General features: G+C 37.8%; 1 protein-coding gene across 1 annotated transcript in view; it reads right to left on the reverse strand.

Moving 5' to 3' along the window:
- Positions 1-13,342, reverse strand: part of SLC26A7 (solute carrier family 26 member 7) — a 167,166-nt gene that overhangs the window by 23,865 nt on the left and 129,959 nt on the right. Inside the window, exons 9-11 of the mRNA XM_045896251.2 lie at positions 13,214-13,327; positions 4,675-4,752; positions 3,566-3,661 (exon numbers count right to left, since the gene is read on the reverse strand). Coding sequence (XP_045752207.1) covers positions 3,566-3,661; positions 4,675-4,752; positions 13,214-13,327 — 288 coding nt within the window. The remainder of the gene's footprint in view (positions 1-3,565; positions 3,662-4,674; positions 4,753-13,213; positions 13,328-13,342) is intronic.

The following is a 13,342-nucleotide window of genomic DNA, read 5'->3' on the forward strand; positions in this document are numbered from 1 at the left end:
TAGGGAGGAAAACCCAGGTTCAATGAAACAAGAACATGGTCACAACTCCTAACTCCAAAATATGGTGTAGATTTCCCAAATACTGTGACATTTGTAAGATATCAAGGAGGACACTGGAAGCCAACACATTTACCCTCAAATTTCAATCAATTACAGATTTCTTCATGAATGTCACAGTTTTTAAAAATCTATTTAATAATTTTCTGATAAGAGTTCTAAGTTCTGGGGCGCCTGGGTGGCTCAGTCGTTAAGCGTCTGCCTTCGGCTCAGGTCATGATCTCAGGGCTCTAGGATCGAGCCCCACATGGGGCTCCCTGCTCGGCGGGAGGCCTGCTTCTCCCTCTCCCACTCCCCCTGCTTGTGTTCCCTCTCTCGCTGTGTCTCTCTCTGTCAAATAAATAAAATCTTAAAAAAAAAAAAGAGTTCTAAGTTCCTGGGGGAATGGTGGGCCACCACAGAAGAAGGAAATGTACCCATATGATACCTATTTTATACCATAGAAAGAAGAGCAGTAAAATGAAATGCCAGTTGTCTCACTTACAACCTAGCTTCCTAAAAAGGAGACTGACAGAGATGAAGCAACATGAAGAAGGGAGAGAAGACAGCAAGTGTCAGGTCATAAGAGAGCCTGTGACTGTGAGGTTTTGTTTCAACAAGACAAATCTTCCAATGATATACCTAAATCAGAGCTGTGGACTGCTCCATCTCAGTTCCTACCTCCTGCCCTCCCCACATTATTTTTCAGCAAATAACTAGGTCTACTAAAAATGCATTATAATCATAAAAGAATCAGTAAGGGACTTATTCATAGAAATGGGGAAGGAAACAAAATAACAAAACAAAGACAGAGGATAGGTTTAGACATGTAATAGGCAATATAACCCCCCAAATACACACAAACCCTCAAAAATAGATGTGAAGATTCAAAGAAGAAAAACTATATTTTAAAAAAGGAAAACTGAAAGAGATCTAAAAAAACAAGCTGGAAGAATTTAGAAAGGAATGTGGATGGAAATAAAAACATTATAGAGATAAAAGCCATATTTAAAGCTAAAAAAAAAAAAAAGAGAGAGAGCGAGAGAGAGAGAATCACAACTAGAAATCCATAACAGAAATACAGTAAATAGTCCAGAAAAACCACACACATGCTCCCAAAAGTAATCATAGAAAAATGTATTAGATACAAAGAAAGACAAAATAAAGTCAACAAATACATAATTCATTAAAAGAACATACAGATTTGAAAAAATACTCAGAGATGTATTAGAAGAAAAATTTTGTATGTAATCCTTAATTCTGAGATCAAAAGGATGCATCACTCTCATAGAAACTTGATGCTACGTGTTCAACCCCAGGAAATATTCTGATATTATTACCAAACATCATGGGCAAGAAAGAACTTCACTGAACATCCATGCAGAAAAACTAATTCACATAAAAAAAACAAAACAAAACAAAATCATGTTGAGCTGTGATTTCTCTATCCTATCCCTCAATACCTGAAGATAGTGCCAAGTCTCAAAAGTCCTGTGGGAAAGCATTTTAGACTCAGCCAATAACTTCCTTCTAGTATGAAAAAAAAAAAAAAAAAACTGACATGTAGATATTTTTACCATCAGCACCTCAGGGAATATAAAACACATAAGCCTTTCTTGAAAAACTACTTGATGATGACATACAGAAAACAAAGAGATGAATTGAAATAAGTAACTTGGGAATAAGAATCTGTACTTAAAAGGAAAAAAAAAAACCCTAAAGGTAACCACTAAATGCATTTAAACAATCTTCTGTGTTCAGGTGCCTCGTTAGCGCAGTAGGTAGCGTGTCAGTCTCATAAACAATCTTCTGTATTCTATAACTGAATGACATCATCTTCCTGCAGTGACGTTCCTAACCAGAAACTTAGAAGTAGTTCTAGACTGATGCACTTTATATGATGAATTGGTGGTGAGAACAAATTAATGCAATCTCTCAAATATTTTTCAACTCTATTTCTTCCTCTTGAACTTCTTGGTCTCAGTTGTGTTCCAGGCCTTCCTCACTTATTTGGCTGACTACTAAAACAGTTTCATCCATCTTCCCAAATTACTCAAGTGACCCTTCTGATACATAAATCTTATTCCTATTTCTCCTTTTGGTGATGTCTCACTGCCTTCAGAATGAAGTCTAGTCTTCTTTATAGGATATGAGCAACCTTCTCAAGTCCAACTCATTCTTAACTTTTGCAACTCCATTTGTTTACTACTCCCACCCTCACACTAGAGGTTCTACCCATCATTTCCTGGAAGAAGCCTTCCCTGACATCATTTCCCTTCCAATATGGTAAGGTGCTCCCTCTTATGTAATTAATGAGTTCCTTAGAAATACCTTTATCGTAGGGTTATCAAATAGCTTGTTCAATAAGTCTGCATCCTCTAATTTCTCTATTTCCATGTGCTACCTCACACATAGTACCTTAAAAAAGTCACGATCCTCCATGAGTCTGGCTAATTTTAACACTTTGGCCTGCCTATCAAATACTGTTCCTTCAAGTGTTAGTTCAAATTTCAGCTCTGCTGTCAGACTCTTTCATATGGACCCAGTCCAAATTAAATGCTCCAGCCTCCATTTTTTTCCTCAAAACTAAGCTTGTACTTTTGCTTCCAGGTCATATTGTATCATGCCTTGCATAATAAGTTGATGTGTCTATGTCTGCTTCCTGCACAAATATAAATGTCTGGAGGGGACAAATAGTTCTTTATTTATCTTTGCATTCCCCATGGCACCCACCCCTGTACTTTGGTAGGGTAATACTGAGCCTTGGGAGAAGTATTATGAAAATAGGCACCAATACAAATAATCCTGAGCAAAGAATCTGAAGGAGGGGAAATATATAGATAACTGCATTTCAATATGGTGAATGTCATAATAGAGCTAAACAGAGGGTACTTATGAAATACTTTACCCATACTGGAAAGGGAAAGTATTTTGGACGTTCCTGCATAGATACATTTCTCTAGAATAAGTATGTTAAACATTTCTGTTAGTAGAAGCCACACTTGATCATTGTTCAGTAAAATTTAATCTCTTGCTGGCAACATTCTATTAACATAATGCTCCTCTCAATGTAAGCCCTTCAAAACTAAATTCATGAGACTTTATATTTAGAAGGAACATGGTCACTGTTAATATGTTCAACCTATATTAATGCAACACATTTCTTACCAATTAATGATGGTTTTTCATATTGTTCTATTAAGTGTGTACTTCCTTGATGAGCTTCATTTCCAGGATCAATTCATAATGGAAATTGAGAATCCCCAATCCATTCAAATTAGCTAGCATTTCATTAAAAGTTCTCAAACAACACATCAATCAAAATTTGACAAAATTCCATTTCTGTTTCTTATAAAGACATTTTATATTTTAATGCCTTCATTAAGAGTTTGAAAAAAATAAATGGTAGCTTATGAAGTGCACAAGTCTCAAGTGGCAAAACTATTTTCTGCAAATAAAAATATTAAAGTTGATTTTGCAATACATGTTAAAGCCAAAGAAAGAAATTTTAGGTCAAATTTCTACTTACCCAATCGATTTTATCCACATTCCAATATTTTTTTAAGTCCCGAAACTGTATTAGCATTCCCTTCAGTCCCACGACAATAATACTTGCAAGAACACACTACAAACAGGAAATAAGTTGGTGAAGAAGTAAGATAAAGATTTTAATCTGAATTTAAAATGACCAAGGTATTTTTATGTCTTTGTTTGTTTTTAAAGTACTTACTAGAGAAAAGCAATCACCATTTAGAAGTTTAAAGCAATATTCATTTTGTTTAGAACCTATTATTGTACTTTAGGAATATAATATCAATTCTAGAAAATCACAGTCTAAAATTTATGCCATTGTAAAATACAAGAAAGAAAAAAAAGAAAAGTAATGAATTATAAGGGTGCATGTTATAAAGCTGAATGTCCTCTTAACTTTAAAATAATTATCCACTGCCATCTGAAGTTTGTTGCAAAAAATTAAATATTTATATTATATATTTCTTTATAATTGCCTTCAACACCAATTATCTGGTTTCACCTGAAGATATTTATAACTCTCTTGAAAAGTGAACTTGATTATTGGAAGATCCTGCTGTGGAAATGACTGATTCTCATTATATGAATGAAGATTTAGAACAAGACAGGAATGAGATGGTCTTTGGCTCTCTGAAGACCAGGATCTTACTTGGGTCACTTTGGTGCCCCAGGCTTATGAAAGGCACACTGGTGTTCTGAGTCACTTTGTATAAAGATATCAAGGGTGGCAAGATGTATTTTGTTCCCTGCTACCTTGCCCTACCCACATTTTTCTAACAGTCCAAGTTCTGATAAAATTCTTCCCAAGTCTGTGTCTTATACCAGAGATTCCCCAGTTCCACCCTCCAAACGAGCACAGAATAAATCTAATTCCACAATGCCATTTTTACACATGGGTGTAAGAAACACAAAACAGTCAAGGTCCCTTCCCATTCCTTCCCTATCAAATGTGGTCTCTGTCCACCACCCCCTCCGTTCAATCATTACTTCTGTCACATGGTTTTCAGATGTAGGGCCACTGAGGTTACTCTTCTAAGACATTTTAATATACAGTGATTTCATTTAAAGTAAAGTTAAAAAGTAGATAATGAAAAAGTACTACTGTACCATGGGCAGCCAGTAAAGCAAAGGTCCTACTGAATAGATGACTATCAGGACAAGAATGCAAGATATTAAACAAGCCACCTGTAAAATACAAGACAGATGAGAAAGAAAGCCTTGAACTTTATTATTCCAAAGTTATAGGGGGAAATAAAATTCTTAGTTCATCTTGACTGTAAGAGACCAAATGTTGGTGCATGATTGTTAAATTGCATAGACTACCATTATCCATATTTTGCAGCTGAGGGAACCCAAACATGACAGCTGACAAACTGGTGCAATCAAATTAAGTCAGTGATGGGAGAAAAGCAATTCCACACAAAGAAATAGGACACCATCAACTTTTATCACACATCACAGAAATGGCTTTTTTTGTTTAATAGTGAAAGTGACATTTCAATTAAAAGTCCGTTAGCCTGTTGTTGTTCAACTTGACTCTCCTCATTTCCTAGTGAGTTGTTTGAATAATAACTGAAGATGCAGCTTAGGGTTTTTCTCCGGCTGATGAAAAATGTCCACTGAAGCACTTACTCTCTTTGGAGTTCTTTGTTAGGAAGGGTTCTAGGATGAAGCAGTTATATGGGATTATAGGAGCAGTCTCTGCAGTGAAGTAAACTTAACTTTATTAATCCTGAGTCATTAATATCATGTTCCAACCAACTCAACTTGCTGACAAAAGGCAATTCAGAACACCTGACTCCTAGCTACGCTCCACTTGATGGAGAACCTGATTCCACATAAGCAAACGTGCACGACTTAGTAAAAACATTTAGATAACTGTCAGCCTAAGGAGAGAAAAGAGGGCTTCACAGGAACACAGAAATGCCCAGATATCATTATGGAGATAGCAAGTGAATCAGGATCTAGTAGGATGGCTAAAATTAAAAATAAATATGTAAACAATTAATATCAAAGGTTGGCATGGACTCAAAGCAAGTGGAGTTGCCGGACATTGCTGGTGAGGATGCAGCAGAGTATAACCACTTTGAAAGGAGTTTGACAGTTTCTTATGAAGTTATGCATACACTTACATGTGTCCCAGAACTACCTAAGAGAAATGAAAACATATGCCCATGCAAATACCTATATGTAAATATTTATAGCAGCTTTATTCATAAACACTAAAAACTATAACTGAAATGTTCACCACTTGGTGAATAGATAAGCAAATTGTGGTACATCCATACAACAGAATATTACTCAGCAATAAATAAAAAGAACAGACTATTGATATAAGCAACAGCATGAATGAAACTCAAAACCATTAACCTGAGTGAAAGTAGACACAGATTCCTTTCATATTTAGTGGAACTCATCTCTAGCACACCCCAGAATATAAAGAGGAAAAAAATCCTTCTATGGGAAATAAGTCATTAGGAAACTAAAATCACTTATAAAACAAGTCATAGTATACCAAACTGTTACGGTGATCATTTAGGAATAACTGGCGATTTTACGTAAGAATTTTTAAACAACAAAATATGTCTGACATTCCACTAGGCTGGAGAAAGCCCGGTGTCAGAGAGCAGCAGATCATAGGATTCATTCAGATAGCTCAGTAAGTGAAGTATGTTTATGGAAAGAAAAGGATACCGAATGCAAAGGTTTATTTATTTCATGACAAAGGATAATGAATGGCATGCACCTCTTTTGTGGGACTCTTCACTCAATTCACTTACAAGTGAAATGTCACTTTCACTATTAAATGTACTTGAAAATAAAACTCTTAATCTTAGTTGCAGATATGAACTTTGGACAGCTACAGTCTAAACTCCTTTGGAAGGGTTTGAGGCACAGGGAGGCAAAGTGACTTGCCCAAGGTCATAGAGTTTGGGAATTAGAAGGCATATGGATTATGAGCCAAAATGGGACCCATAAAGCCAAACATATTTTAAGGTTCCTAAATATCTTATAATACACGGAAACTGTTATAGAAATCACAACCTAACTGAATAATGTTATTTTAAGACAGTAAACTACAACTACCTTTGGGCTTTTCTCTAACATTTAACTGACCTTTTGTTTACATGATGCTTTGTAGGTACATCAACAATTGTGCACTCACTGAACTACAATTTCAGTCATTGTCAAAATAAGTCAAGAACTAAATGGATGTTACTTACAAAGGTGACAAACTATGGGTGAAAAAGATTATTTGTGTACCTTCGATGGTAAGTCACATATGAAATAGACCATATAAGCAAATGGCTTAACTACTTCAAAGCATTTGCCTCATCCCTGTTGATGCTCTAGTTCAAAAGATAATTGTATCTAATTGGACAAGAAATCTGTATCAAAAAAAAAATTTAAAAAAAAAAAGAAATCTGTATCAGTTCTGCCCAGTGTATCTACTCCTCAGGCATAGAAATCAATAATATAATAGTTTCTGCCCTCGATGCTCTCAAAATACTGACATTCATTGTGTCCTCAATCAAGACCCCTAGATGCTGAAATGTAGATTTGTAAAAAATCTTTGAGATCATGCAATCCAAGCCATCATTCATAGATGGCCAACTCGGTAACTGTGCACAATGGTTGAACAGCGATCAGATATTTGCAGTGCCATCCCAGACTTCTCTAACTTCAGGTTTCTGGAATAACACAGTTGAGCTATATTTTCAAGTATTATCCAGTTTCTGAATATCTGTTACTCTGAATATGAAGTGCTGCTTTTTATATATCTCTGATCTACCAAGAGAAACATTTTAAAGGCAAGTTGCAACCAAAACGAGAAAGAACCTTGTTCCTTTTTTTTTTTTTTTAAGATTTATTTGAGAGAGAGAGAGAGAGAGAGAGCATGCACACCAGGGGAGGGGCACACAGGAACAGAGAGACAAAGAGAATCTCAAGCAGACCATCTGCGCTAAGCGCAGAGCCCGATGCAGGGCGCAGTGTCATAACCCCAAGATCAGGACCCAAGCCAAAACCAAGAGTTGGGTGCTCAACCAACTGTGCCCCCCAGGCGCACCCCTCTTGTTACTGTCTTTCAAACTTCAGAAAACAAATGCCACCTGAGTGCCCTCTTATTAACAAGTTTCAGTTTGGCTTATACTGTTAACCAGTAATGAAAAGGGTTCACACCCTTAGTTATGCACAGGGCAAACACTGTCTAGGTATTTTACTCTTCGTCACCTCTTTCCATGTCATACGAACTAAATGGCTAGAGTTTTTTTGCTCTAAAATCTAACTACTCATATTGAGTTAATTCTGCATAAAGGATAATGGAATCGGCAGTTTCTTCTTTTACAGTACTATACGTCTGGTATATGCTGTAGGTTGCTTACAAAGATGATTCCGCATTCGTGTTACCCATACCTATATATATATAGACGGCTGGAGGAAGGGTGAGGTGCCAGCCATTTCCTTCCTAAACGGGTGCTAAAGAATGCAAAGTCGGTCGACTTTGTGCACAGCTTTGTGGAAAGTGCTGGAATGGCAAAAGTGGAAAGGGCAGCAGGAGAGAGAGAGGATACTGGGTAACTACGGCTACAGTCAAGAAGTTTTAAAGAAGTTGGAATCAATAAGCCAAATTTGAAAGACTCAAAGAATACAGCTTGGCAAATCAGAGCCTAAAGGCAGCTCTCAGGGTTGCAGAAAAACTTCTGGCTGTGACCAAGCTTCGCCTGCAGCTGATGCGGCCTCTCATCCTTCATGCTTCGGTTATGCCTCCCAAACTGCCCGCACAGCACCAGGGTATCTGCTCTGTTGGAAGCAAAGGGAAACATGTAGGGGAGAGAACCTGGGCACACTGTGCTCCCTCCCATATTACCGTGCCTCAGAGGGAAGGACGGAAGGCAGACCTGCAACACTTCTTCGTGCTCTATGTCTAGGCAGCACCAAGACTTATAAGTATCTAGACACCCATGCTCAGCATGTCACATCTTAAGGGAATCACTGTAAAAAGGGTTTCTACGTGTGGAGGACAGAAATATATTGGCCTCAGGGCGCCTGGGTGGCTCAGTTGGTTAAGCAGCTGCCTTCGGCTCAGGTCATGGTTCTGGGGTCCTGGGATGGAGCCCCACATCGGGCTCCCTGCTTGGCGGGAAGCCTGCTTCTCCCTCTCCCACTCCCCCTGCCTGTGTTCCCTTTCTCGCTGTCTCTCTCTCTCTATTAAATAAATGAATAAAATATATATAAAAAAAAGAAATGTATTGGCCTCTTGGGCACCTGGGTGGCTCAGTCGGTTAAGCTTCTGACTCTTGATTTCGGCTCAGGTCATGGTCTCAGGGTCCTGGGATCGAGCCCCATGCGTGGGCTCCATGCTCAGCAAGGGGTCTGCTTGAGGTTCTTGTTCCCTCTCCCTTTGCCCCTCCCCCACCCCACTCTCTCTTGCTCGTGGGCTCTCTCTCTCTCTCTCAAATAAATAAAATCTTCAAAAAAAAAAAGAAAGAAAGAAATGTCTTGGTCTCTGACCACGGCACTTGGGATTAAATGATTAGTATCTTTTCTTATTTCAATTCAAACATTTTAATTTAATTTTCGAAAACACTGAAAGGCTTTACCACCAATGCTCTTGTACGTAAAATGTTCCTAAATGCACTAATATAGCCACATGTAGCTCTTGGGCATTTGAGATGTGGATAGCCCATATTAAGATAGGCTGGAAATGTAAAATACACACCAGATTTTGAAGTCTTAGTACAAAAAGAAAATAAAATATATCACTGACAATTCTTAGATAGATTCTTTGTTGAAATAATATTTTGACTATATTGGGTAAATCAAATGTATTATTAAATTAATTTTAGCAGCTTCTTCTGCTTTTTAAAGTATGACAACTAAAACATTTAAATTACCTATGTGGCTCCTATTACATTTCTACTGAACAGTACTTTCCTAAAGTCTGTGATCCTAAGCCTGTTTTCAAGTGGTATTTTCCTGACTTCAAATGTACTGTATTAAGTCCCAATAAAAGCTGCATGGCTTCACCTGTCCCTTTTAATGTCAGCAAAACCCACTAGTTTTATCATTATCAGATACTTTCATTTCATTCATTCTTATCACACATAGTTACTGAACACTTACTATGTGCTGAATCCTGGGCTAGACACTGAGGATGTAGTGAACCGAAGCAGACAGGGACCCTGTTTTCTAAGAGCCTCAGTCAAGGGTAGAAGGCAGGCTTCAATCATATAAATCACACCGATGAACATTTAATGTCCAGCAGAGCTAAGGACCCTGAAGAGAAGAACACTTGTGCCAGAAGCAGCAATGGGATCCGAAGGATGGGAGGAGTTATCTTAAAGGGTAAGCAGAGGCAGCCACAACAGAGGCCACGACAATTGCCCACAGGAAGGAAGAAGGATCATGGGCCTGAGAGCTGGGACAGAGGAAGAGAGGAGTCTAAGATTAGGCTGTAGAAGGAAACACTCAGAATCTTGTAGGTAACATAAAGGTGTGAATTCTAAGACATATGCAAAGCCTTTTAAGGGCTTTAGGAGGAAATAATAAGTTCATATTTACATTTGAAAATGGTAACTTGCTACAGAAATACCAATAATATTTCCAAGTAAGAAAGATTCTATTGCTGAAATAATTAACAATGGAAGGTGGTTCCCACTGCTCCTTTAAATAGTTGTCATTAGCCTGAAAGTTAAAGAGCTCTTATGTCTTCTAGATTAATTTACTGGGGATAACTCTAGTTCCTAAAAGAGACAGAGCCATTTAAGGGGTTGTTTTGTGAAGTCTTGTCACACAGAACACGGGTTTCACAAATAGCCTATTTAAAACAAAACTTTTGGGGTGCCTGGGTGGCTCAGTCGTTAGGCGCCTGCCTTCGGCTCAGGTCCTGGGTTCGAGTCCCACATCGGGCTCCCTGCTCGGCAGGAAGCCTGCTTCTCCCTCTCCCACTCCCCCTGCTTGTGTTCCTGCTCTCGCTATCTCTCTCTCTGTCAAATAAATGAATAAAATCTTAAAAAAAAACAAAAAACTTCTAAGACTTGGCTTCCCCAAGTGCCTTCTTCATGTCAGTTATCAGTTATACCCACATGTCAAAGGTCTAAAACAACTTCCATGGGAAAGCATCCTCATTCTGGGTATACCCATTAAATCAGATTCCTTCTCTGTTCAATATAATGGGAATTGCTGAATGGATTAGTAACCATCCCAACAAGCAAAACAACATGAAAATACTCTCCTGCTGAGCTTTGTTTCTCTGAACTTGTGTTTTGTTAGATTTCTTTCATTTCTTCTGAAGTCTAGGATAAAACACCATGCAGAAAATAACTCTGAGAAGTCATTAGAAAAGTTCTGTTGCTCTTATCATTCAAACATGTGGCCCGCACAACAGAGAAAGCGGCCCCTCCATCCCCACCCTCAGTCGAACACATGTATGTCCAACTAGAATGGTTAAAAAAAAAATCCAAGATTTAAAAATAACGTTTTTTCAACGTGTTTTCCCCTTAGACATTCAATCTTTAAAGTTACAAAGATTAAAGAGACAGTTTTGTTACTACTAAATTAATTGGAAAAGTAGTAAAAGCCTAAGGAAACTCCAGGTCTGATACACACTCAGGTGGAAGACATCTCACATTCCAACCTTCTCTCGTCCATGTGATGGATGAAGATGCTAACCTGTTCAACATCCCCAGCAAGTTGGAGGGGCAACCTGGAACAGAAACTGCCTTTACTGCATCGCAATCAAACCAGGATGTTTTAATATTCAATGTCAAACAAAAGGTTCTGGAAAGATTTTATTATAATAAAAATATTTAACGATAATAATAATGCCATCGATGATCATTGTTAACATTGAAGGAGTATTTATTTAGTGCTCAGGCTTTGGGCAAACTACGCATGTATTAACTCATATAATCCCTATGACAAATACTTCACCAGCCAAGTCCAGTTAGGCTAGAGAGGTCAAGTTACCTGTGTTAAGTCACTCAACTACTAGTGATGGAGCCAGACCACAAGCCCAGGCTCTGGTATGCCCTTAGCCAATTTCTTCATTTATCTAGCCTGAACATGAAGAGAGGAAATCGAATATACTCCCCCCTCGTGAGAAACCAGGTTTCTAGAGAAACTACTATAGAATCCTAGAATTTTATAGATAGAAGTGTCTTCAGAGTCGGGGATGATACTGAGTACACTACGTCTTAAACATTCAAATTTAGCCCCCAAACACTTGAGAGTCCAGTTTGGAAGTGTTCATGCTGGTTCACCTGATAAACCTATGCTTGAAGTCACTAGCTGCATAAAAGCTAATCAAACTGTCATGTAAAACAAGGTTGAATGAGGACGTCACATCTCAGCTCATGAGTTGTGGCAATTATCTCTGAAATTATTATACATTCAGAATTTGTTGCTGCTTCCTTTCTGCTCCACGGTACATTCATCAGTAATTTTATTAGTTACATTTATGCTATATTTTAATTTCCATTTACCCGTCTTTCTCTTGCCACTTGCCCCCAAGGTCAAGAACCATATCTTTTTCAAATTTATTCTTCTACAACCCCCCAAAATGACTTAATATAAAGTAGACCCCTAATAAATGTTTGAATCATCACATAAAATGTTTTATGAATTCTCATTCAATTCCAATGTTAATCAATGTGAATTGTTTTAATAATGGTTAGATGTTAATATTAATTTCTTATAGTAACATCTGCATAAATTTTTGTATATGGAACAGTACTTAAAAGTGCAAGGTTTGAGGTTGAGGTTGATCTATTTGGGTTCAAATCCCAGCTCGCCACTCATGAGCTCTGTGACCTGGGTAAGTTATTTTAACCCTCTTTTCCTCAACTCTCTCAAGTGAAAGCTGAGGATAATAATTATACCTCCTCCATAGAGTTGCCTAAAGGTTAAAAGAGTCCATTTATATAAAAAGTATGACATATACATATGACACATACATTTATATAAAAAGTACGACATACTTAATATATGCCTCCACCAATGTTCCCACCATCACCATCATCAAAACAACATCTTCATTATCACCACTGTCTGCCTACTGGTACCCAGCATAATACCCGGTATATAGCAGGCTCTCAACAAATGTTGAACTGATTTAAGTTCTTAAAAATATATAATTGTTTCCTTAACCTAAAATGTGCACAGACGACTTCTCACTCGTGTATATACTTGTACATCTCTATAGACAGAAATGTCAGCGTCAAGGGCAGATTTTACATATAATTGATTTAATTTTATTTAAAGGAAATGAACAAGGATGGAAAACTTTCAAATTGGTTAGATTAGCAAAACACAAAATCAGCAGCACCACTAGAGGGAGCTTTATTCAAAGATTGCCAACAATAACCCAGCCACTAGCAGGATTTCTGTCTGCTCACTGAGTCAACTGGGCTTCTGGAAGGATCATTCATAAGAAAGAGAGAGAGAAATAGACTTTCTTGAAACTAGTTAAAAAAAAAATTGAAGAAGGGAAAATATTCTCTTTATTTCAGTCAGCATGCAATGATAAATATATGTAGATTCTATCCTAAAATCAGAAAGGACTTTAGAGAGGAGCTCAATATTCCCCCTTTCCAAAAAGGAGAGCAACCAGCCGATTTTTGGTCCATTCTAACAATGAAGTTACCTGCGTCTTCGCCCCTGTGCTGTACAGACCAGCAGTCCTTCCCATGGCGGCAGCACTTGGTATGCAGAAGAAAAATGAAGGAATCACATTGCTGAGGCCATGGGCCAAAAATTCCTACAAGATTGATAA

The sequence above is a fragment of the Mirounga angustirostris genome, unplaced genomic scaffold, assembly GCF_029215605.1.
Source record: "Mirounga angustirostris isolate CCGP_5_RB_7025 unplaced genomic scaffold, mMirAng1.0.hap1 SCAF_4, whole genome shotgun sequence".
Taxonomy (NCBI): Eukaryota; Metazoa; Chordata; class Mammalia; order Carnivora; family Phocidae; genus Mirounga; species Mirounga angustirostris.